The 26142-nt window shown below is 37.4% G+C and overlaps 1 protein-coding gene across 1 annotated transcript in view; it reads left to right on the forward strand.

Moving 5' to 3' along the window:
- The window catches only part of LOC150093631 (alkylglycerol monooxygenase-like), a 193801-nt gene that overhangs the window by 25982 nt on the left and 141677 nt on the right, over positions 1-26142 (forward strand). The window contains exon 2 of the mRNA XM_090412763.1: positions 14615-14742. Within this exon, the coding sequence (XP_090268889.1) occupies positions 14615-14742 (128 nt within the window). The remainder of the gene's footprint in view (positions 1-14614; positions 14743-26142) is intronic.

A 26142-nucleotide genomic window follows, 5' to 3' on the forward strand; every position in this document is an offset into this window, starting at 1 on the left:
CGTGAAGTGTACTGGTCAGCTAATGATCCATACAGATCTGCACATGTTTTTAAGTTGACATCCTCATTCTGTAGAACTTGGCTTACTCTATGAAAATTTGCAAAATCTCATCCCAAATTCAACATAAAAACGAATTCTAGCTCTTGCATCTTATTTGCAATATTATCTGCTTCTCTTCTAGTGTCTCCCTTTTGTGACTAGTCTTCGGCTATATAGTCTGACGCTTCTAAAATTTGAAGGAAAGATTTCAAAATTTCTGCTGTTGCCATAGCTTGTGCCTCCCATCTGGTATCAGAGAGGGATTTTAAGACATTTTCATTTCCAATACAAACTTTAAGAATTGTCGACTGGCTGGTTGAGGCTGAAAAAAAAGGCATAGAGCAACCACACTTAGAGAAGAAATTAACCGCCTCTTGACAGCAGTCAACAGCACTTCGGCCTACCGAATTTAGTGAATGAGCTGCACAGGATACATATATAGCAAACTGGTTTGTTTCTAAAAAATTTTGATGCGTCCCCTTATAACGCCCAGACATGTTAGCAGTGTTGTCATAAGACTGACCCCTACATTTTGAAAAGTTTAGCTGACAAACTTTACATAAGTACTGCAACACCTGATTTGCCATTTCCTCACCGGTATGGCTTTTCATTTCCAGAAAGGTTAAAAAGCGTTCAATAGGCTGTCCATCTTTTAAGTACAACACTTAACTGGTCGATGTGTGACAGATCTGGTGTTGAATTAACTGATAAACTAAAATAACCAGAAGATTTTACTTCATCAACAATAAGCACGTGGACCTTTTGAGCCATCAGTTGAATGAGTTCCTCACAGGTGGCTTTGGACAGATAAGCAGTATTTCCTTTGCCACAATTTCCATATTTCGCAATGTGAACTGCTAAAAATGGATTAAACTGACTTATGAACTCAAGCAGCCCTAAAAAGTTCCCATTTTGCAATGATCCAAATCTTTCTTCTGTTCCTCGAAAAGCCAAGCCACGTTCAGATAACATACGAATAACAGCTATGACACGCCTCAGGACATGTTCCCAGTAATCACACTCTTCCTGAATTTGTTTTTCCAACTGTTGTCCCAACCCTACACCTTGTCTGCGAGTTAAGTATGTTAGCATAGAGTCTTGGTGAGTAGTGCTTTTTTATGTTGATCAATTACAATAGTATTTCGCCAGTCACAAAATGTGAGAAATTTTTAGGAGCAAACAGTTTACAACAAAACAATAAACTGATCCCGTTGATGTTGAATACAATAACCACTCTCTCTTGTATTCCTCATTATTGGCTTTTGTCCCAACAAAATGTTTCTGCGAACAGTATCTTACTAGTTTGCCACTACTGAAATATCGGTAAGACTTGTCAAATGGCCCATTGTGGTATTGACAGTCACTGGGTCCACAAGCAGTCCAGTAAGCCACGCCATCAGCAGAGAAATCAAGCCACAACCCTGGATCTTTTGCTATATTTACTTCATGTTTTGCAGACTGAATCATTTCATCACCATTACTATGGCCCACTAAACTTTCATTTTCAGCAATTATGTCAACCTCAGAATGTTTTGTAAAGCAACTTGCTTCAACATTTGCAGTAGATATATCAAGAGAATTTACAGACAAATTGAGGTCAGTAGTGAGACATGTGCTAGATGAACCTGCTTGTGACATCTTGATGATTCCAACATCGTCATATTTTGATTTTGAAGTGATCAAAGTGGTATTTGTGTCCACTTCTGATGACGGAGATTGGCTCTGATCAGGAATTGGTATATAATGTTGTGGAACTTGTGTGAAGAAATCAGTCAGCTTTGCAGTCTTGGAATCTAATTCCAAAGTCTCCTCTTGTTTCTTTTTTGATAGTTTTCGCTTTTGTGCACCACTTAACTGAACACGTTTCATCTTGGTTCTTGGGATCTGTTAAATACAGAAATAAAAAGATTATTTTGTTGAATATTATGTGGCAATCAGCACAGTTACACATATCACAGGCAAAATCATACGAACAATTTAATTTTCGGCTTACAGCTGAATATTGTGCTTTCGTGCTTTAATTAACTCTTATTTTACCGGAGTCGCACTTATGCTACAGCTAGGCCTTTTACCGAAGGCGCGTTTCTGAGACAACTACGTGATTTGTTTTATATTTGCTTCTGGAGCCTTTTATAAGACATAATTTATTAAAACAAGACCTAAAACAGACAGGAAAATAAAAAATAAAATGGTTACGTTAATTATAAAAAATTACCTAATTTGACGCAATGGTAGTGCCAGAAAGCGTCGTGAGCGATAATACGTTGTAAACGAACCGTCATGCACGTGGTTAGAGTTTTATTAGGCCTTCCCTTCTACACGTCATTATTTATTGAAACAAAGTAGGTAACAGTAAGAAAATATAAAAAAATGAAAAACTAAAAGTTAATTTAAATTAAATTCGTCATCTAACTAAAGCAGAAATTCTGTAGTGTCTCCCTTTCCATGATACCCTAAGTACGTGCTTATTTTGCTTAATGGTTAATCCAGCCCTGGTATAACCATAAATTCTTTGTGTCATCCCATAGCGACTTTCTTCTCATAAGAAAAATATTGTGTGAATAATGGTGAATAAATTGTGGTTTAGGCCTCTCTTGATGAGTCTTTGACTTCATGAAGATACCTGGATAATAATAACTTTATCTTTTGATGTTATTATAATCATTCTCTAAGTATATATCCCCAAAGATGCACAGCACATGCTATCTGGGATAGCTTTTCTCAGATAGCATGTGCTTTCTAAGAGAAATAACTCTGTGCTATTTTTGTATTCATTCATAATTTCAAACTTAGTGTCTGGTAATCATTTAGAAGTAGCCCAGTATATTTGCTTAAACAGTTCTGCTATATTGTATAATGAAATATATTTGAAAGTAATTAGTTGGAAAAGATGATGAGTTAGTTGCTTTAAATTGGAAAAAGTAGTATAACTTTATAATACAGTTTTCTTGGGGATCAGGACAGTAGCACACTCAGGATTTAATCTTGGTGGGGGAGAGTTGAGTAGTAGTAGTATAGAAATAGAAGACACAACGCAACATAAATTTTAAAAAAATTAATTTTAATTAGGAAAAGATTTTTAGAAAATTTTTTAGTGTTTTTTCTTTTTTCTTTGGAGGGGCCAGGGCCCCTTGGCCCCACCTCTGGGTGTGCCACTGGATCAGGAGGTAGTGGGGAGGATTCAGAGACCAGTGGCCAAGCTGGTGACAGGTCTGTGTAATGCCTCCTATGAAGATAGGTTGAAGGTGTCTGGGTCACAAAGTTTAGTTGATTGGGGTGAAGAGGGTCCATGACAGAAATGTTTAAGTTATTAAAGAGGTTCTGTAAGATTTACACAAAGAAAATTTTCCAATATATGATGAAGAGAGAGAGAGCTAGAAGTCACCCCTGGAAGTTGTGTAAGACTGTAGTTAGAAGGGTGTGCAGACTAGATTTTTTGCTTGGAGACTGGTGATTGAGTGGAATGGATTGTCAGAATTAGGTGTGAGTTCCCTGATGGTGAATGAGTTTAAGGAGAAGTATGATAGATATTGGCATATATTGGTAAGTGTTGGCCTTCCACAGAGTCTTCTAAGTCCATGGAGGTGGCTGTATAATAATAATATGCAGATTAGATATGGGCAATCAATAAAATGAATTATAAAAGTGATACACTTGAATGGAGTTGTTTTTGCTTTTACCTTTTGAAAGATATCAGGAAGAGGAAATATGAAATAGAGGGAGAAAGAGATAATGGTGGTCTGTTCTCATACTGAAGGAGTGGTTTTTGTGAATAATCAGATCAAAAAATGACATGCAGAGGACTGAGTGATGACAAGGAAAGACCAGGTATATAAGATGATAAAAAAATAATATGGGATAGGGGATGGGGAGAGAATGAACAGGGTGATAAGGCATAGAAAATGCAAATACTAGATGCAGTAGTGAATGTGTGTGTTTGTGTGTGAGCATGGATGTAAGTGCAAGGAGGAGATGACCCGAGATGCATGGGATTCATTTGGGTCCAAGAGAAAACATGATAAGTTAAGGGGATAAAAATCCCTTATTGTTTTTCAGCCAGTAAGCGAAACTAAGATCAAAAACTACGATCTGAACGTTTCATGCCGAGTGCCACTTACACTTGGATCCGCCGACAGCACAGCATGAAACGTTCAGATTGTAGTTTTCGATCTTAGTTTCGCTTACTGGCTGAAAAACAATAAGGGATTTTTATCCCCTTAACTTATCAACCTCGCCAGAAAAAAAAAAAATAGCCATTTGGCTTTCCACCTTAGAAAACATGATAGGTTGCGATAATGGTATAAAAGGGTCACAGTCGAAAGTTGGCATAAATAGAATGATTACAGGCACACAAATAATTTAGTGTTGTTTACAAATGTTAGGAGTGGCAAAAACAAGGGGGGAAATTTATTATCTGAAAGAATTCATTATCTAATTTGTCTTAAAATCATTGGTAAGTGACAAATGGTTGAATGGGAATGATATAATTATAGGAATAGAGATGGGAGTATGTGGTTTTTCCTGTGATGATGAAGATAGGAACGGTAAAAGTAAAGAGTGCAGATAATAGAGGAATTGCACTTCTCAAGGTGGAGATGATGTTGGGGGGGGGGATAGTAGCAGTATTTTTCATGGTATGTTATGCAGTAGAGATAGACAGGATAAGATATCTAGCGGGTAGGCATGAAAATGCAGAGAGCGATGACAAGAAAATGTTTTCACCAAATTGGTTGAGTAAATATATATCTCTGCCACATACATAGTCAATATCTAGCAGAGGGTGCACGAGGATTTCTCAACTCTCATGTGTACATGAGGGTTGATAAATCATTGTATCAATGGATATTATCACAAACAAGGTGTCAAATTTGCCTCCAGTTGATGAAAGTGACCATGGGATAGCCACTTTGGTGGTAGTCAGTCATGTGAAGGCTTTTGCAAGGAAAGGAGATATATGAAATTACAAGGAAGGCAGTTATGAAAAGCTCACAAGACATCACTCTTCCTTTCATATCCACAGTCTTGTAATTTAACTCTGCACACTCTTCTTAATTTTTTGCTTCATCTTTAACTATGTTGAAATCAAGAATATCTGTTTATGAATGAAACCATAATTAATGAGGCCAGAATAATGAAAGCTATTATTGTATGACTTTGTGTTTAACATGAGGCAAGAAATCAAGAAATAGTGTTTCTTGAAAGAATGTTTTTCACATTTGCTGTCATGTCATGTCATTCAAATATATTTTGCATCCCATAATCAAGTGAAAGCAAGTAATGATAACACTTGATTATGGGATGCAAAATATATTTGAATTATTTAAAGAGCTCTTCATCAAGGTTTCATGCTAATGAGTGTAATATCATATAAAGCTTGAGGATTGAAGAAGAGACTAATAGTGAATAAGCAGACAAGGAATTAAGTAAATGTGATATTAATGTTCTAGAGAGTTATAGAACATTAAACTCCTTCTAGTAATGTGTTTCTTAGAATCTTCTAAAGCTTTTGACTGTGTTCAGCATGTGAAGCTGTGGGAAGTAATGAAAAGAATGGGTTTTCCTCAACACACTATCAGGTTGATAGGCAACTTGTACGGAGAGCAGGAAGCCATGGTAAGAAAAGGTGTTGGTTGACTGATTGGCTTCAGGTTGGAAAAGGAGTTAGGCAAGGAAAAGTTCAGCATGTGAAGCTGTGGGAAGTAATGAAAAGAATGGGTTTTCCTCAACACACTATCAGGTTGATAGCCAACTTGTACGGGGAGCAGGAAGCCATGGTAAGAAAAGGTGTTGGTTGACTGATTGGCTTCAGGTTGGAAAAGGAGTTAGGCAAGGATGTTTACTTTCTTCTCACTTGTTTGGTATATATATATATGCAGAGGACATCATGCATGAAGCATTGGATAAACTCAAGACAGGAATTTGGATAGGTGGTAGATCAGTAATCTGAGGTATGCTGATGATACCATACTCCTTAGCAATGACAGGGAAGAACTAGGATAAATTTTTGATAAAGTTAACAAGATCAGTAATAACAGAGACTTCAACTCAATCCTAGTAAGACAAATGGTTCATGGTTCTCAAATGAAATACAGACAGGGAGGTTTCTGAGAAACAGGTGCATCTTCATGGAGAAAGAATTGAAGAAGTCAGTAAGTTTGAGTACCTGGGATCCATTATTAATGTGAAGAATTGCTGTTCAGAAGACATCAGAAAAAGATTAGGAATGGCTAAAACACTCAGAGACTTGTCTAAAATCTGGAAGGATGGATCTATCTCCATGGGAACAAAGTTGAGGATTTTGGATGCAGTTGTTTTTCCAACAGTGACTTATGGATGTGAGACTTGGAACCTAAAGAAGTCAGATAAGAAAAGAATAGCTGCTTTTGAGATGTGGTGTTACTGAAGACTGTTCTGGATATCATATACTGACAGGTACAAATGAATGGGTGTTAGAAAAGATCAGTAGAACTTTAAAGCTCCTTAAGGATATTATTATTATTATCTGAGACCTCCAGAGAGTCAAGGACTCATTGAGGGAGGCTGTAAATTACCCAACTCAGCTATTATACCTTCCCTTAAATTCATTTATACTAGATGCACTCACTACCCCTAAGGGCAAATTATCCCACTCACTCACTTCTTTCTGGGAGAAAAACCTAGCTCTTACAAAATGACAAGAGGTCATCCCTGGAAGTTACGAAAGGAAACTGTGAGCAAGAGGGGTGAGGAGTGGTTTCTTTGCATGGAGGGTGGTTGAACCATGGAATGCATTGCCTGATGGAGTGGTGAGAGTGAGAACGGTCAATGAGTTTAAGGAGTGGTATGATAGACCGTGTTTCTTAGGAAGGACCTCCCACGATGAGTCTTTTGACTCCATGGAGGACTGAATAATAATAATAATTACCCCTTTCTTGACTGAGAACAACCTTAACTTCCATGGATGCCCCCGTGTTCTCTCTCCACCTTCCATATAATGAAAAATTCATTTATACTAGATGCACTCACTACCCCTAAGGGCAAATTATCCCACTCACTCACTTCTTTCTGGGAGAAAAACCTAGCTCTTACAAAATGACAAGAGGTCATCCCTGGAAGTTACGAAAGGAAACTGTGAGCAAGAGGGGTGAGGAGTGGTTTCTTTGCATGGAGGGTGGTTGAACCATGGAATGCATTGCCTGATGGAGTGGTGAGAGTGAGAACGGTCAATGAGTTTAAGGAGTGGTATGATAGACCGTGTTTCTTAGGAAGGACCTCCCACGATGAGTCTTTTGACTCCATGGAGGACTGAATAATAATAATAATTACCCCTTTCTTGACTGAGAACAACCTTAACTTCCATGGATGCCCCCGTGTTCTCTCTCCACCTTCCATATAATGAAAAATTTCATCATTTGAAATGCTATAACACCCATTCAAAAGTTTATAGATCTCAATCATATCACCTCTCTTTCTCCTGTTAACCAGAGTCTGCAATCCACATACACACAATCTATCCTCATAATCTAATTCCCATAATCCAATATAATCTTTGTAACTCTTCTTTGCACCCTTTCCACTTTTTTTGACCAAATCTGCACACAATAATCCTGGAAGTTAGAGCCTTATAAAGAGGTAAAATTACTTCCTCATCCTTGCATGTGTAGGTTCACTTCAACATAGCAATTATCCTCTGAGTTGTATTTGCAACTTTTGCTATGTGACCTTTGAACTTTAAATTCTTATCTGCCAATACACCAAGATCCCTAATCGTGCCAAAGTGCATATACTTTACACTTACTAACATTAAACTGATAGCCATTTTCATTTGCCCAGATTTCCAGTCTATTCAAATCATTTTGTAATTGCTGAATAACAGTTGCATCCCTGATTGCCCTGCCTATCTTCGCACAATCAGCAAACAATTGCACATCTGATGATAGACCCTGCTTGATGTCATTAATGTATAGATTGAACAATAATAGCCTAAGGACTATTATTGTTCAATCTATACATTAAACAATAATAGCCTAAGGACTGAACCCTGAGGTACACCGCTGGTTACCTTAAATCTAGCAGATTCAATCCCACTGTATACCACTTTTTGATATCTGTCTGTCAACTATCCCCTGATCCAAGTCAATAGATTATATTCCAATCCCATATTCTCCAGTTTTTGCAACAGCCTGTCGTGTGGTACCCTATCAAATGCCTTAGAAAAATCCAACATTATCATAGTGATCCAACTCAGCCTTAACATTGTTATAAAATATGAGCAAATTGCTAAAACATGGCCTTCCTTTAGTAAACCCATGCTGTTCCTTGCAGAGTATAGTATGTTTGTCTACCCATTTCTGTATGTGAGTTCTTACCAACTTCTCTAAAATCTTCACTACCACACCAGAAATACTAATAGGTTGGTAGTTAGACACATCAGTTTTTGCACCACTCTTGTGCAATGGTACTATCATACATTCCTTCCATTCCTGTGGTATCATTCCTGAGCTGAGACTCAAGTTATACAAATGTTGACAGAAAAAAAAATGAAAATATTTTGGACACATTGAAAGGATGGAGGAAAGACTTCTCAAAACATTAATAGAAGGTAAAGTTCCAGGAAAAAGAGGAGGGTGTAGACTGTCAGTGAGATGGATGGATGGGTGTGTCTGAAGTAACTGATCTTCATAGAGTTGAAGTCTCCAGAAAAGCATGTAACAAGACCATGTAGCAAGGACCTGTGTGGCATATCACTGAGCATCGGAGTGATCATACTGCATATGGTCACTCCGATAATTGATGCCCAGTGAACATATGACATGAGAGAGTTCTAGAGGCACTGTTGATATGTTTGTTTAACAAGTGTCCTGTAGAACTGTTTTGTTGCACAATGGGGTAACAAAACTGAAGTTTCTAGGAATCAAGATTATGTTGATAACACTGTGAGGGTTAGCATATATTAATTAAGGAAGGTCACGTTTTAACAATTTACTTATGTATTACAATGGGGTGATAGATAGATTGGACAAAAGAACTGCATGTACAATTTTATATATATGTCTAGATTTTCATTGGTTGTAATAGACTATCATGTGACAAATTGGTATTTAAGTTGGAGTGGATGGAATTGAATAACAGATTAATGAGTTGAATAGAAGATTGGTTGTTTAAATAAGTATTAATACATTGCATATAGGGAACTACAATCCTGGAAGAGTAAAGTCACTAATAATGTTTCACAAGAGTGTTATTTGCCATTATTGTATGGCTTTGTCTTGATTATGGCAGGATTTAAAGTGGTGATATACAGTTATTTGCAGATGATTTAAAGTTGAAGAATATGAAGAACAAAACTGATATATGGCACATTAGGAGACATTAAATAGGCTGTCTGTGTGGAAGATGATTAGGCTGTCAATTCAGTGTTAAAGTGTAAGATGTGAAATATGGCAAAGCAAGGATATGATGATGTGTATTCATTTGGTGGAATGTACTAAATAAATAAAGGAAAAGAAGATTGGGGTGATGGTAGAGAAGGATTTAAAATTTAGTGGCCACATAGGCAAGAACTATGAGAACAATGTAATGGATTCTGGGAATAAGAAAAATATTCACATTTAGAAATAATGCCATATGATTGCTATGCACAGATTTGGTCATTTGTTTTTTGAGAGAATGAAGATATTTTGGAAAGAATCAAGAGAAGAATAATTAAGTAGCATCAGCTCTCTGGAATATTATGAAGACAGATGACTCAGGGAATTCCGTTTGCAGAGCCTAGTGAATAGGAGGAAATGTGATATAATTGTTGAAAGTTTATTTTTCACTTGGTTAGACTATAATAAATTTAGTTTAATCCTTTATCCAAGTGTGAGCAAACAAAGTTTGCATCTGAAAGTATCTTCAGGACTGAGGTAAGGTGGTACAACACCGGGCAACTCGTTGCAAAGGTAGAGGAAGCTAACATCACTCCTATCTCAGTATCTCCTATAATGCAAAACACATCTCCTTGCAGATATGTATAATGTTATGCATTAAGGGAAGGGCCACTACCCAGACTAGTTTCAACCTTTATTGAGGTCTTTTCAGTGGGAGCCAGGCAGAAGCATTAGCAAGGTCATCTCTACCAATAGGAGTTGCCAAACAGTGTGCCACCTTTTTTATTAAATTACTCTGGATTTAGAGAAAGATGTTGGAAGTTTATTTTTCACTTGGATAGACTATAATAAATTTAGTTTAATCCTTTATCCTAGTGTGAGCAAACATATCCATAATATATCCGTATTATACATATCCGCAAGGAGATGTGTTTTGCATTATGGGAGATACTGAGATAGGAGTGATGTTATCTTCCTCCACCTTTGCAACGAGTTGCCTGGTGTTGTACCACCTTACCCCAGTCCTGAAGATAATTTCAGGTGCAAACTTTGTTTGCTCACACTTGGTTAAAGGATTAAACTAAATTTATTATAGTCTAACCAAGTAAAAAATAAACTTTCAACATCTTTCTCCAAATCCAGAGTAATTTAATTTAAGTTAGCAAGGTCATCTCTATCTATAGGTAGAGATGACCTTGCTAATGCTTCTGCCTGGTATCTCCACTTGGGCCTGGCTCCCACTGAAGAGACCTCAATAAAGGTCGAAACTGGCGGGGGGCTATTATGAGTTCGCTCTCTTAAGGTTTTTGTCTTAAGGGAGCAATTTGAGTCTCCGGGGAAAGTGTTCTCCGACACGGTCCAGTGAGGGTCTTTGTCGGTGAATGCTTTTCTTCGGAATATAAGCTGTTCTGCTCAGTGGTGGTTGGTGGTGGGTGGAAGGCCATCACTGAGCAGAGCCAACGCTGAGATGGACGGTCTTTCACCTACAATTGAGTGGCCTAGAGATCGTCTGAATTTTTAGAGATGGCTTTACTTATTCATAAGGTCGAAACTATCTCCACTTGGGCCTGGTTCCCACTGAAGAGACCTCAATAAAGGTCGAAACTAGTCTGGGTAGTGGCCCTTCCCTTAATGCATAACATTATATACATATCTGGCTCTTCCTGGCCACAGGTTATTGGCATTAGTGAAACATGGCTGACGGAAGAAGATATAGTTAGTGGGATAGAATGTGTAGGTTATAGTGTGTTTAGGAGGGACAGAGAGAATAAAATGAGGAGAGGGATATTACTGATGATAGCTGATGAACTGCAGCCAAGGAGAATTGAAGTTGTATCGCAGGATAGTGAAAGGAGCTCATTTGAGGCTATTTGGTGTGAGATTGAGACTGGCAGAATAAAATATACAGTTGGGTGCTACTATAGACCAGGTGATAGAATAGATGGTGGAGATAGTATGCATAGGGGAATTGATGAAATGAGTGGAAGGAGGGTAATTATTATGGGGGATTTCAACTATGGTAACATTGATTGGAAGGAGGAGAGGACACATGTGAGGAAGGAAAAGGATTTTATTCAATTATTAAGGGATAACTATTTGAGACAGCATGTAATTGAAAATACTAGGGGTGTGAGAGTGCTTGACCTGGTAATAGCATCTGAGAATTTGACTGTAATGAATATGACCATGTTGCCACCTATTGGTGAGAGTGATCATAAGGTCTTGACCTGGGAGGTGGCTAAAGGTGTGGAATTTTCGATTAAGACAGGGTATATGTGGAATTACCGTGCTGGCAAGTATGACAAGCTTAGGAGATTGCTTGGATCAGTGCCATGGCATGTACAACTGCAAGGGCTGGACGTCGATAGAGCATGGGAAGTGGTCAAGGAGCATTTACAGGAAATAATGGCTGATTGTATACCTAGGGTCCGAATAGTAAAACAGGTAGGGGTTAAATGGATGAATAACACCATTAAGCTTGAGCTGCAAAAAAAGAAACAACTGTGGAGGGAATTTAAAGAAAGGGGTGACCTGCAGGCACATGAACGGTATAAAGTGCAGGCCAGAAAGGTAACGAGTGTGGTAAAAAAAGCAAAAGCGGATTATGAAAGGAAACTAGCTTTGCAAGCAAAAGAGAATCCAAAACCGTTCTTTCAATATGCTGCAAGCAAAAAAAAAACTGTACACGGTAAAATGTTTTAAGGAATGACGATGGTAAGGAGGTCACTGAATCAGTCGATATAGTGGAGTTACTGAGTGCGCACTTTGCAAAAGCATATCATCCAGGTGGTGACATTGAAAAAATGAAGGAACCATTAGTTTATACGGGAATAGTGATGAATGAAGTGGAGGTGACTAGTCTATTACAGAACCTTAATGTGAACACATCTGTGGGATTGGATGGTATACCGGTACGGGTCTTGCGTGAAGCGGCTAAAGAATTATCAGTGCCCTTGACCATCTTGTTTAATCTGAGTCTCAGGTCTGGCTTAGTCCCAAAGGTGTGGAAAGAGGGGAAAATAGTTTCACTGCATAAAGGAGGATCCAAGACTACGGTTGCAAATTACCGACCGATCCACATATCAGGAGTCGTTGTCAAGGTCTTAGAGAAAGTAGTCAAGGGAAAAATACAGGAATGGATTGATGAAAATGAGATACTGTATAGGGGACAGCATGGCTTTGTGAAGGGTAGATCATGCTTCAGTAACTTGCTCAAGTTTTATAACAAGGTGATGGCTGAACTGGATAAGGGAAATGGGTTTACAGTGATACTGCTGGACCTGGCAAAGGCGTTTGACAGGATACCACATGGAATACTAATCCGTAAACTACAACATATGGGAATGGATATAGGGTTGGTGAGGTGGATAGGTGGTTGGTTGATGGAGAGATATCAAAGAGTAGTTTATTCAGGAGTAGAGTCCAAAAGGCGGCCTGTGACTAGTGGTGTACCACAGGGTTCTGTTCTTGGACCACTGCTGTTTAATCTGTTCATTAACGATATAGGGAAGGATCTAAGTGGAACAATTCATTTGTTCACTGATGATGCAAAGTTGGGTGGGGCAATAGTGAATGCAGAAGATGTCAAAGTCTTGCAGGATGACTTAGATAGATTGGAGTTCTGGGCTAAGGAGAATGGATGTCAATTTAATGTGACAAAATGTAAGGTTATGCATTTTGGGCTGAAAAGATTAGCAGCAGTATACCACATGGGTGGAACTTTGCTCCAAGAGATTGATGAGGCCAGGGACTTGGGAGTGTTGGTGGATAGGGAGATGAAGTTTAGGGGGCACACTGCAAAAGTAGCTAAATCAGCTCATCAACTCACTTGGTTGTTGAAAAATACCTTGACGAGCAGAGACAAGCAAGTTATTGTACCTCTGTACCGAGCCTTGATAAGACCTCATCTCGACTACTGTGCCCAGATTTGGTCACCTCGGTTCCTTCTTGATGGGGAGGAGGTGGAGAGGATCCAGAGGCGAGTGACTAAGATGATAACAGGTCTATGGAATGAACCATATGAGAACAGGTTAAAGATTTGTGGGTTGCAGAAACTAGTTGATAGGCGGAGGAGGGGAGATATGATTGAGACATTCAAATTGCTAAAGGGATTCTATAGGATTAATTCAGAGGATATTTTTGAGATCAGGACTGGTGGTGGGAGAACTAGGGGACACCTATGGAAGCTGGGCAAGAGTGTGGTTAGCAGGGGTGTTAGAGCTGAGTTCTTTACTTTTAGAGTGGTAAATGAGTGGAATAAGCTGCCAGAGTCTGTTGTGGGTGCTATGACGGTGAATGAGTTCAAGACAAGGTATGATAGATACTGTGAGAATGTAATCACATAGTTGTGTGGACATGATGTTTAGGGCCTCACTCGATGAGTCTAAGGACTCCTGGAGTCGCCCGAAATAATAATAATAATAATAATAATAATAATAATAATAATCTGCAAGGAGATGTATTTTGCATTATGGGAGATACTGAGATAGAAGTGATGTAAGCTTCCTCCACCTTTGCAACGAGTTGCCCGGTGTTGTACCACCTTACCCCAGTCCTGAAGATACTTTCAGGCGCAAACTTTGTTTGCTCACTTGGATAAAGGATTAAACTAAATTTATTATAGTGATGTAATTGATGAGATTTTTCATGAGTGTAGAGGAGACGGGGCATAATCAGAGGCTATTCTTGTAAGCTGTAGGTAGATGTGAACAAAAGAGAAAGTGATGAAGTAGGGTTTTTCCCCTGTTTGGAAAGCAGAAAGTGAGTAGAATGCATCCTTCCCATAGTAAGGCTTTGAACACTCCTTAGAGGTCTAGTGATGATAATAATAATCTGATCGAATATTTATACTTTCTGACAGTAATTGCAAACCAATGCCTATCACGTTGATACACATATTTTAAATGATATGCAGTTTTATTACTGCCATATCTTAATTTTTTAAAGTGTATTTCAGGTTGTGTTGATGACATAATTTGCTAAGGCATCTATATATATATTTTTTTCTGTTTTGTTTTATCTTCACAAATGTAGGCTCTGTATGTTGTACTCTACTCTACTGTTATGCAGTTATATATATTTTTTAAAGAAATACACAGTATATATATATATATATAGCTGGATATGATATACATTAAAACAGACACTTATAAGAAACGTTTGCTATTGCTGTTATACAATTATTTATATATATACATATTTATTATTTGTATATATTTTAATAGGTTTTGCCTTTGTTTGCCAGCCTTTTTGTCATTGAGCAGCTGATACTCGTATTTAAATACAAGAAAATTGCTCGTATTAATGATTCCATTTGTTCTATATCACAGGGATTATGTCAGCAGTTGATAAAGTAAGAAAATTGTTACTGCTTTATATATTACTATATCTATATGCATAATTTAAATATATATATTTGTATAGCATTGATGATATAAAATATTGTGTGATATGCAAAGAAATGCAAGTCTGCTGCTTAATGAGGGATCAATTGAAGTTTAAGATGCCGCCATGTTAGAAGTATGAACCAAAGTAAGCTGGAAATAATAAAGATGGAAATGGAGTTCAAGAAGCTAGATATATTGGGAATAAGTGAACTTAGATGGACAGGAATGGGCCATTTTTAGTCAGGGGACTATATAGTGTATTACTCAGGACATGAGACAAGTCGAAAAAATGGAGTCTCTTTCTTACTCAGGAAAAAGATGGCTAGGTATGTATTGGGTTATAATCCAATGAATTACAGAATCATTTCTCTCAGAGTGAGTGGACATCCAATGAATATGACCATCATCAGGTTTATGCACCTACTACAGAGGCATCAGAAGAAGACATTGAAGAATTTTATGGCAAGTTACAAGAAGTGATAGATGCAGCACCAAAGTGAGATTTATGGTTACTTATTGGAGATTGGAATGCAAACATGGAAGAGACCGAGGAACAAAGAATAACAGGTCGTTTTGGTTTAGGTATTTGTAACACTGCAGGGAAGAGACTGGTTGAGTTTTGTGCAGAGAATTCTTTGTTTGTTGCTAACACCTGTTTTAAACAGCACAAAAGAAGATTGTACACATGGATATCACCTGATGGACAACACAGAAATGAAATTGACTATATACTTGGATAAAGAAGATGGAGAAGTGCAATTCAGTCTGTCAAGACTTTTTCAGGTGCAGACTGTGGAACAGACCATGAGTTATTAGTGGCTACGATACATGTGAAACTATGGAAACTGAAAACAACACAAATGTCTATCAGATATGATCTTGGAAACATACCAGCTGAATACAATATTAGCATACAGAACAGATTCAACACACTCAGTTTGTGTGAAAGAGAACCAGATGAACTTTGGGAAGAGACTAAAGATATAATTAAAACAGAAGCAAAGAAGAATATTCCAACAGTTTGTAAGAAGAAGTCCAAATGGCTGTCAGAAGATGCCATCAAAACTGATCAGGAAAGGAGGAAAATGAAGGCCACAGGAAATTTGCAGGAAGTACGGCATTTGAATGCAGAATTTCAACGACAAGCCAGAAGAGATGAGGAAAAATACTTTAGCCAGGAATGCCAACAAATAGAAGACCAAAACAAGAGATCTTTTCAAAAAGATCAGAGAACTAACAGGGAAGTTTAGTGCCAAGGTGACAGTATTGAAAAGTAAACACAAAGGATATCTTACAGAAGCTGCAGACATCAAAGAAAGATGGAAAGAGTATACAGAAGCCCTTTACAGAAAGGACTCCAAAATTACTGAGAAATTTGAAGAGCAGGATTATACACAGGAGCCAGTACCACTGGACAGTGAAGTGAGGTGGGCACACTGCAACAGCTATCCAGTAAGAAAGCATTAGGAGGAGATGGAATACCCATTGAGCTGCTCAAAGCCCTGGGAGAAGAGGCAGTTAAAATTTTAAGAGCTCTATGTCAGCGAATTTGGATCACAACTACATGCCCTAGGAAATGGAAAAAATCAGTTTATATACCTTTATTGAAGAAAGGCGATGCAAGAGAGTGCGAAAACTACAGAACTATAGCACTGATTTCTCATGCAAGTAAGGTCTTACTTAAGATCATTCAGAAAAGACTGGAACCATTCATGAAGAGAGACATGCCAAATTAACAGGCAGGATTTCGAAAAGGCAGAGGAACAAGAGATCAAATCGCCAATGTGAGATGGATAATAGAAAGAGCACAGGAATATCAAGAATGTCTACCTTTGTTTCCTTGACTATAGCAAGGCTTTTGACTCTGTAGATCATGTGAAACTGTGGAATGTTAAGAACAATGGGAGTTCCAGAGCATTTCATTATCCTTCTGAGGAATCTTTGTTATGAACAAGAAGCTACTGTCCAAACAGATCTTGGAGAAACTGAGTATTTCATAATAGGTAAAGGGGGTGCGATAAGGATGTATTTTATCTCTGTACCTGTTTAACTTGTACTGCGAATACATTTTAAGAATGGCAGGGCTGGAGGAGTCTCTAGTTGGAATTAAAATTGGTGGAAAAAATATTAATAATTTGAGGTATGCAGATGATACCACCTTGCTAGCAGAATGCAAAGAGGATTTGAAAGAACTTATTATGAAAGTTAAAGAAGAAAGTGCTAAATATGGTCTTAAAGACAAAAGTTATGGTAACGTGTGAACTTAATGATTTTGAAGTAGATGGGGAGAAAATTGAAGCAGTTAACAATTTTGTGTTCCTAGGATCCCGAATTGATAAAGATGGTTATTGTACTGAAGAAGATTATTACTCAGAAAAAAAAGCAATGACAAATTTAAGCAAGATCTTTAAAGATATTAGCCTCACAACAAAAATCAGAATCATGAAAGCAATGGTATTCCCTGTGGTGCTGTATGGATGTGAAAGTTGGATCCTGAGAAAGAGTGAAAGAAGGAAGATAGATGCATTTGAATTATAGGTTTGGAGACACTTACTAAGAATACCATGAACTGCAAAGCAAACCAATAAATCAGCGATAGACAGAATAAAGCTAGATTGCTCCCTTGAAGCTATGATCATCAAGCAAAAATTGTCATACTTCGGACATATTATGCGAGAATGACAGTCTGGAGAAGATGATGATGATGCTTGCTAAAGTTGATGGAAGTAGGAGAAGAGGAAGACCAAGAATTAGATGGGTGGATGGAGTTAAAGAAGCAACTGGAGTGCACTTAGAGTTCTGAAAGATATGGTCAGGGACAGATCGGAATGGAGAGTGTATAAATCCATGTTGTCCTATATATATATATATATATATATATATATATATATTAGGATAACCAAGCAATTTTATATGCTTGGTTATTTTAGCTCCTAATCCCAATTGTTTGCACACTTGGGATTAGGAGCTAAAATAACCAAGCATATAAAATTGCTTGGTTATCCTAATATACAATATACCCAAGTTAAAAATTTATTCCCATATATATATATATATATATATATATATATATAGGACAACATGGATTTATCTAGCGTCAGTTTCTAGTGTTAGTTTCATTATAAAGTGCTGCTCGTTATTATTACAATATGATTACATGTTTGCAGGCCTTCATGAAATTACACAGCTTATTTTAGAAGGCTCATGTTAGCTATCATACTGTCTTTAAATTCATTCAGTTTTTGTACTGTTAACACAATTTTGTAATGATTCATTTCCAATATCAAAAATTTAATCCCTATCTCATGCTCACTGCTGGAAGGAGAATGAAATTGGAGACCGTGTTTGTCAAAAATGTTTTGTGAGTGAATGCCAGAAGTGTGAAGAGAGTAAAATAATAGTGGTGAGTTGAAAGAAAAAATGAGTGATAATGCAATTGGGGTACTTATTGTTACAAGTGGTATGAGTGACTGTATGAATGATGTATGTGGTGGAAAATGAAGAGAATGGTCAGATGGTAATGGAAGAGATAGTACACTTTACATACAGTTCTCTACAGCAGTGCTTCCCAAACTTCTGGATGTCAGGGCTCCCTTTGCAAAAATTAAAATATCTCATGGCCCCCCTAGAAAAAAAATCATAATAGAGAGATATATTATTATTATATTTATTGTATTTATATTCAGTACAAAACATACATAGCGAATATTGCAAAAATCAAATGCATATGTTACATTTTTTGCCTCTTACCGTTTGGTTCTGAAGACGATGCGGGCTGTTCTGGTAAAATATGAAATACTGTCCTTTTTTTTAAGTCTGTTTCTGCTTCTTCTGATTGTTCGCGGGATTTTTTTTTTTTATTTTTTATCAGTCACTTATCCATCTCAGGGTTAAATTTTTTGACGTAGAATAGATCAAATAATATCACCACTTACCGATACTGGCACACCACAGACAGATAACATGAAATTAGTGAATATTACCTGAATAAGGGAATCCCCGGACCAGGAACATTTTTCTCTTTTGTGACCTTTCTTCCTTTACGGTAATTAAGCCTAAAGCGAAACAGACAGCAAAGGGAGGTTATTAAAACGTGCTTATGATTGGTGCGGTATTAACAAAAGATCGCGCAACCAAAAGATAAAAGCGTAGCTGACAATTGAGTTGAAATACTAACTCTCTTCAACCGAATTCCATATGTGAAACTGCCATAACATTCATTATATATATATATATATATATTACTTAGTTTTAACACTTTTACGAATTTTAACACGTTCGGTTGAATTTTATTGCTGCCTTGGGAAATCGAACTCACACACATCTAATTAATAACAATAGTTTTTAGTTAGTACTGTGTTTGCCCATGCAACATATGGTTTTGTTTCAGTCTATACAGCATAGTTTCTGTATGAGGGGATATGTGATTCATTAATTGGTGTGTTTTTATCCCAGTTGTCTCTAATTGCACTATTTGTTGAGAAATATATTACACAGACTTGGCATAATAAAAGTACTTGTTTTTATTGCCTCTGCAGTATAGTGGCTGTTAGGGAGGGTATTGTTTACCACTGCAAGCAAGTTACTATCTCCCCACATGAACTTGTTTAAGCTTTTTTTCATGTTTGAAGTATATGCGAAACTTTTATTGGTAACAGAAAATTAGCTTGGATGATAGTGATAATATATAAAAAGTTTTGATATATATATAAAGTCAATATCAACAGTCCCTGATTTTGAACGCGTGATGAAAGGGACAGGAAGATTTGGAGCTTCCCTAGAGAGCATTCGAAGTAAATACAATTAACCACTGCTTTGAAATGAAACACGAATAAGCAATATTTACTAATATTCATTAAGCGCCAAAATATGCAGGAAGCAAAGTTTGTGAACCAACACCAATGCGTGAATTTTTCCATTAAAATATAAAAAATAACAAAAAAGAAATAATAAATAATAAAAGTTAAATACGTTTCTTTTAAAATAAAGAAAATCTACTTAGTCTTAAAACATTTTTAAATTTGTTTTCATTATTTCACGGCCCCCCTCAACAAAACCTACGGCCCCCAGTTTGGGAAGCGCTGCTCTACAGAACAAAATGTGAGACTGAGTGATTGGAGAAATGCCTGGCAGATAGTATGTCACAAAAGTGAAAGAAAGGAGAGAGAAAACAAAATATGAAAGAGTGAAATCATGAGAATAAGGATTGCATTTTGTATGGTGATTCATCAATAAGGGGAGTCCTTGAAGATAGTGTGACAAAATCATGTTTTCCTGGTGCTAAGATTAAGGATGTCAGTAATGCTGTAAGAATGCAGAGAGTTAGAGTGAAAGAGATATTTATTTTGGCTAGTTTAGCAGGTGACAAGCATGATATGTGAGAAGATATGAAAGAGTTACTAGTGCATGCAAAAAAGAAGAGTGCTCTGATTATTCAGAGGAATGTTGTGAAGTTGTGGAGGATGGCTTGTGTCTGAATGGATTTTGTGTCATGAGTCTTTAGAAAGTGTTATTCAATAAGAGCTCTGAAGGAGTCAGTCAGGAGTCACAGAAAATAGAATGTTTAAGGAGGATGGAAATGAGCATGCATCCAGGCAACCTTGAGCTGAGTAAGTGGAACAGTGATTAAAGTTTAGGGGGACACATAGCAAAAGTGGCTAAAGCAGCTCATCAGATCACTTGGTTACTGAAGAATACTTTGATGAGCAGAGACAAGCAGGCTATTGTATTGTTCCTCTTCATCAAGCCTTGATTAGACTCCATCTTGACTACTACACACAGATCTGAGTGCCAGGATTTCTTGGTGATGAGGAGATGGAGAGAATCCAGAGATGAGTGACCAAGATGGTAGCAAGTGTATGGAATGAACCTTACGAGAACAGGTTGAAGATTTGTGAGTTACAGAAACTGGTTGATAGGCAGAAAAGGGGTAATATGATTGAGACATACAAATTACTGAAGGGTTTTTACAAGATTAATTGAGAGGAAATTTTTCAGAACGGGTCTGGTGATGGGAGAACTAGGGGCCATCCGTGGAAACTGAGTAAGAGTATAGTTAGCAAGGGTGTTAGAACTAGGTTTTTTGCTTAGAGAGTAATGAATGAGTGGAATAGGTTGCCAGAGTCTGTTGTGGGTGCTATGACTGTGAATGAGTTCAAAGGAAAGTATGATAGATACTGTACAAATGTTAGATAGTTTTTGACATGATGTTTAAAGCCTTCCTTGATGATTCTAAGGACTCCTGGGAGTTGCTTGTAATAATAATGATGATGATGTGAAGATAGGCAGGGCAATCAGGGATGCTACTGATATCCAGCACTTACAAAATGATTTGAATAGGCTGGAAATTTGGGCAAACAAAAATGGCTCACAGTTTAATGTTAGTAAGTGTAAAGTTATGCACTTTGTCATGATGAGATTTCCAGCAGCATATTATATTAACAATATTATGCTCCAAACTGATGACGCTAAGGATCTTGGCATAATGATGGATAGGAATTTAAAATTCAGAGGTCACATAGCAAAAGTTGCAAACACAACTCAGAGAATAAATGCAAAGTTGAAGCAAACCTTGATATGTTTCGATAAGGAAGTCATTTTGCCTCTTTAAAATGCCCCAATAAGACCACATCTGGATTATTGTGTGCAGATTTGGTCTCCTGGGTTCCAAGAAAATAAAGAAGCTGTGGAAAGCAAACCTTGACATGTTTCGATAAGGAAGTCATTTTGCCTCTTTAAAATGCCTTGATAAGAAGACCACGTCTGGATTATTGTGTGCAGATTTGGTCTCCTGGGTTCCAAGAGGATAAAGAAGCTGTGGAAAGGGTGTGAAGAAGAGTTACAAAGGTATATCCAGATTATGGGATTTAGATTATGAGGACAGATAGTGAATGTGGATTACAGATTCTGGTTAACAGGAGAAAGAGGGATGATATGACAGAGGTCTATAAACTTCTGAATTGGTGTTATAGGATATCGTCTTATGAAATTTTTTGCTATATGGAAGGTGGGGAGAGAACACAGGGACATCCATGGAGGTTAAGGTTGTTCCCAGTTCAAGAAAGGGGTAAGAGCTAGGTTTTTCTGATTATGAGTGAGTGGAATAGTTTACCTTTAGGGGTAGTGAGTGCATCTAGTGTGAATGATTTTAAGTGAAGGTATGAAAGCTGATTTGGGTGATTTATAGCTTCTATTGATGAGTTCTTGACTCCCTGGAAGTCTCAGATAATAATAATAATTTTCCTTGTATGCATCAGTGCCATGAAAAAAAGATGTTTTCTAAACAATATCTGTATTAAATTTCACACACACACACACACACACACACACATACGCTCTCTCTCTCTCTCTCTTTCTCAACATTACAGTCTAAAATACCAAATATATAACCAAAAATAGTTACTAAAATTATTAATATTAACTAAAATAAAATACGTATGTTTTATTTTAGTTAACGTTAACATATCACAGCTTGTGATATGTACTAAACAATAACAATAGTCAATAAAGATGTTAAGATTTTGCACCATGATTTAAATAGACTGGCAATATGGGCAAAGGAGAATGGATGTCAGTTTAATATAGCAGAATGTAAAGTTATGCATTTTGGGATGAAGAAATTATGTTGTGTACCATATTATTATTATTATTATTATTATTATTATTATTATTATCCTAAGACCTCATGCAGTCACAGACTCATCTAGGCGGTCCCTTTCGTCATATACACAGGTCATCATACCATGCCTTAAACATTCAAATTCTCTGCAGACACCATGTTCTCGGGCAGTGCATTCCAGTCATTCACAACTCTCCCACAAAAAACCTGCTTATACTCCCTTACTCACACCCTCCTTATACAGCTTCCAGAGTTGCCCTTTTGTTCTCCTCCAATATCTCACCATTTTATGAAACACCGTTTCAACTTTAATCCTATAACAACCCCTTACCAACTCGTACGTCTCTTTCATATCATCCCTCCTCTTCCTGTCTACTAGACTCTGCAAATTGTATCGTCTCAACCTTTCTTCATATTCAATATTCCAGAGATTAGAAACTGTTTTGCTCAATTGCCTCTGTACCCTCTCCAACATCTCTTCATCCTTTTGAAAACCAGGTGACCAAATCTGTGTACAGGTCCATATGTGACCTAATCAGAGCCTTATACAATGGAATCTCCTTACTCCTACAAGTCGGTGTCCTCTGCATCATTGCCAGAATTTGTTGTGTTATCTTCACAATTTTGGCAATTTGTCCTCTAAATTTTAGATCCTTATCTACCATCATCTTGAGATCACTTATGTCCTCCACCTCCAACAATATATCCCCACCAAGAGTAAATTCTTCCAAAATTTAACACCTTACATTTTACAATATTGAAGTAGCATCCTTACTCCCATTCACTCAGTCTATTAAAGTCTTTTTGTAAGGCTACAACTTCTGCTTTATTCCTCATAGTTCATCCCAACTTTGAATCATCTGCAAACAACTATATGTCCCCATTCAAATCTTCCCGAATATCAATAACATACAGGTTAAACAGAAATGTCCCCTGAGGCACACCACTAGTGACTTTCCTCTTGCTCCCTAATACCCAACTTATTGATACCTATGAGACAGTCAGTCTCCAATCCAATGCAGTAGTAATATCCAACCTCATCCTCATGTGGTAATCTATCAGAAGCGTTTGCAAAGTCCAAGTATACTGCTATATATCTATCTCCCACATCCAGTGCTGCTGTCACCTTATTGTAATAAGTAAGTAGATTACTAAAACATGACTCCTTTAGCAAATCCATGCTGTTCATCAAAGATAATACCATGATTTTCACCAGCCTTTCCAACATTTTAACCACAACATCTTGACCCACAGATTATCCTATAATTTGATGCTTGAATTCTCTCACCTCCTTTATCTTGTCTTCCTTCCACTTCTATGGAACTTGACCCAATGTAAGACTCGTATTAAATAAGTATGTCAAGGCAGATGTCAACCTCCTAGCACATTCTTTCAAAATATGCAACAATATATCATCAAGTCCCACAGACTTTTTAATATTGAATTTGCTTAATTCCTCATATACTACTTCACAGTCAGTCTCTCCTCTTCATCATCCACTGTTTTCAAACTTACCATGATGTCACATTCACAAGGATGAAAAACCTTTACAAACTATTCATTAAATATCTCAGCTATATCCTCCACAGCAGTTGTCCTTGTATATTTTCTCCAATAACCATCCTACCATAATCATTCTTTTTCTTGCTGACTACATATTGAAAAAACTCCCTAGGATATTTTTTTTGGCTTCATTTGCTAACTGCTGTTTATACTGAACTTTTGCTTTCCTTACCTGCTGAGACCCTCCTTGCCTGTTCTTTCTATTCCACGTGGAATTGATTATTACCACTCCATTTATGTTGCCTTCGTAATACCTTTTTTTTTCTTCTCTGTATTGCATGTTTAATCTCTTCATTCATCCATTTCCCACCTACATTATCTAACCTACTGAGCTTTGGAATGCATTTACACGTTGCTTCTACTAGATAGTTCTTGAATATCACCTAAGCAGCATTAATCTCCTTTCCACCAACTTCTCATTCTATACTACAGCTGCAAACTTTCTCCTGAACTTTTCATAATGACCAGCTATGTAGTTCTACATATACCCTTTCCTCACGGATATCCTCACATGGTTGGCAACCACCCACTTCATGGTCACTGTCACTAACTGTAGGGAAAAAATTTGACACCTCATTTATAATAACATGCTCTGATGAGATGGTCAAATCCAAGACTCAATCCTCATGTGTCCTCTGTTACATACTGCCTGAGGTAGTTGTCCCTGTATTTCCAGTTGCTATATTGCCATCCCAGTCTATATTGCCATAATTAAAATCATCTATAATTATCACCATTTTCCCATTTGCTTGGCTAATTTGGTTATACATTTCCTGGTCACTATCCTCCACATTACCAGGTCTATAACAATATCCAGTGAAGTATTTCATTCTATTCACCTCTATCTCACATCTTACTGCCTCGAAACCACTACCACCATTTCCCCCCTTGCATCTCTACCTTGTATGGACGTAACTCTTTTTCTTTCATCAAGAGCACTCCACTTCCTTTTTTACCCTTTCTATTTTCACGAAATACATCATATCCTTTCATTTCTATTTCCGTAAAGATGTCATCCTCATCCAACCATATCTCACTTATTCCAACAGTTTTTGGGTGAAAAAACTCAATCAATGCAACCATTTAATTTCCCTTGATTCTATTACTTCTAGCATATACAAACATAATAGCTCATTCCTGGATCTATAACAAGGTTCACTGATAATACCACTTATTAGATGTGACTTCTCCATACTTTCCTCTAGCCATTTCTTTTTCTCCTTACTCATCCCAGAACCTTTCTCAAATCCAATTCTTTTTCCTATATTCCCTTCCTTTTTTGTTTACACATGCATTCACATCCTCTTGGAGCATCAACCTTTCTCGCACTATGATGTCCTGTCCACCCATTTCCCTGTTTGTCGTGCACACTTGTTCTCTCATTCTCTACACTCACACTACCCACTTCTTCATTCATAATCACCACTTCTATCTCTCCTTCTTTACTCTCTCACTCTTTCACATTACTTCTTACTTGCTCAGATTCATTCTTCATCCTCATTACTCTCCCTTCCAGCAGCAGTCTCTCCAAATGACTCATATCAAATCATTCAGAGTCTTCACTCTTTTATACAGTTCAATTCTTCCTTCAAACTCATTCCACATATTAACAAACTACACTCTTTTCTCTTCACACATTTCTGAAGTTTGGGATATATCGATGGAAGGCTGCATACTCTGTTAGAGAAACTGTACTACAGGAAGTGGGGGGGGCAAGCAATACGGGGGTGATGATTGATAGAAACCTGAAATTCAGGGAGCATATTGCAAAGGTGGTGAAGGCAACAGAGGATTGCTGCAATAGTGAGAAGGATGCTGACCGACAGAGATAAAAAAGAGTTTTTATTCCATTGTATGGCGATATGGAAGACAAGGGGTCATTTCAGGAAGTTACAAAAGGAAGCTGTGAGCAAGAGGATGAGGAGTGGTTTCTTTGCATGGATGGTGGTTGAACTATGCATGGTTGAATGCATTGCCTAATAGAGTGGTGAGAGCACGAACAGTCAATGAGTTCAAGGAGTGGTATGATAGACTTTGTGTTTTCTAGGATGGGCCTCCCACGATGAGTCTTGCAACTCCATGAAGGTCTGAATCATAATAATAATATCATTCATAATTCTTACTCTGCCTCATTTCATCACTGTCCTACCTGGGCAAACACACTAACTACCTTTCCTATCACACT

The sequence above is a fragment of the Typopeltis vanoorti genome, chromosome 23 (assembly GCF_054136105.1).
Source record: "Typopeltis vanoorti isolate ZY-2024b chromosome 23, IOZ_Tvanoo_1.0, whole genome shotgun sequence".
NCBI classification, from domain to species: domain Eukaryota; kingdom Metazoa; phylum Arthropoda; class Arachnida; order Uropygi; family Thelyphonidae; genus Typopeltis; species Typopeltis vanoorti.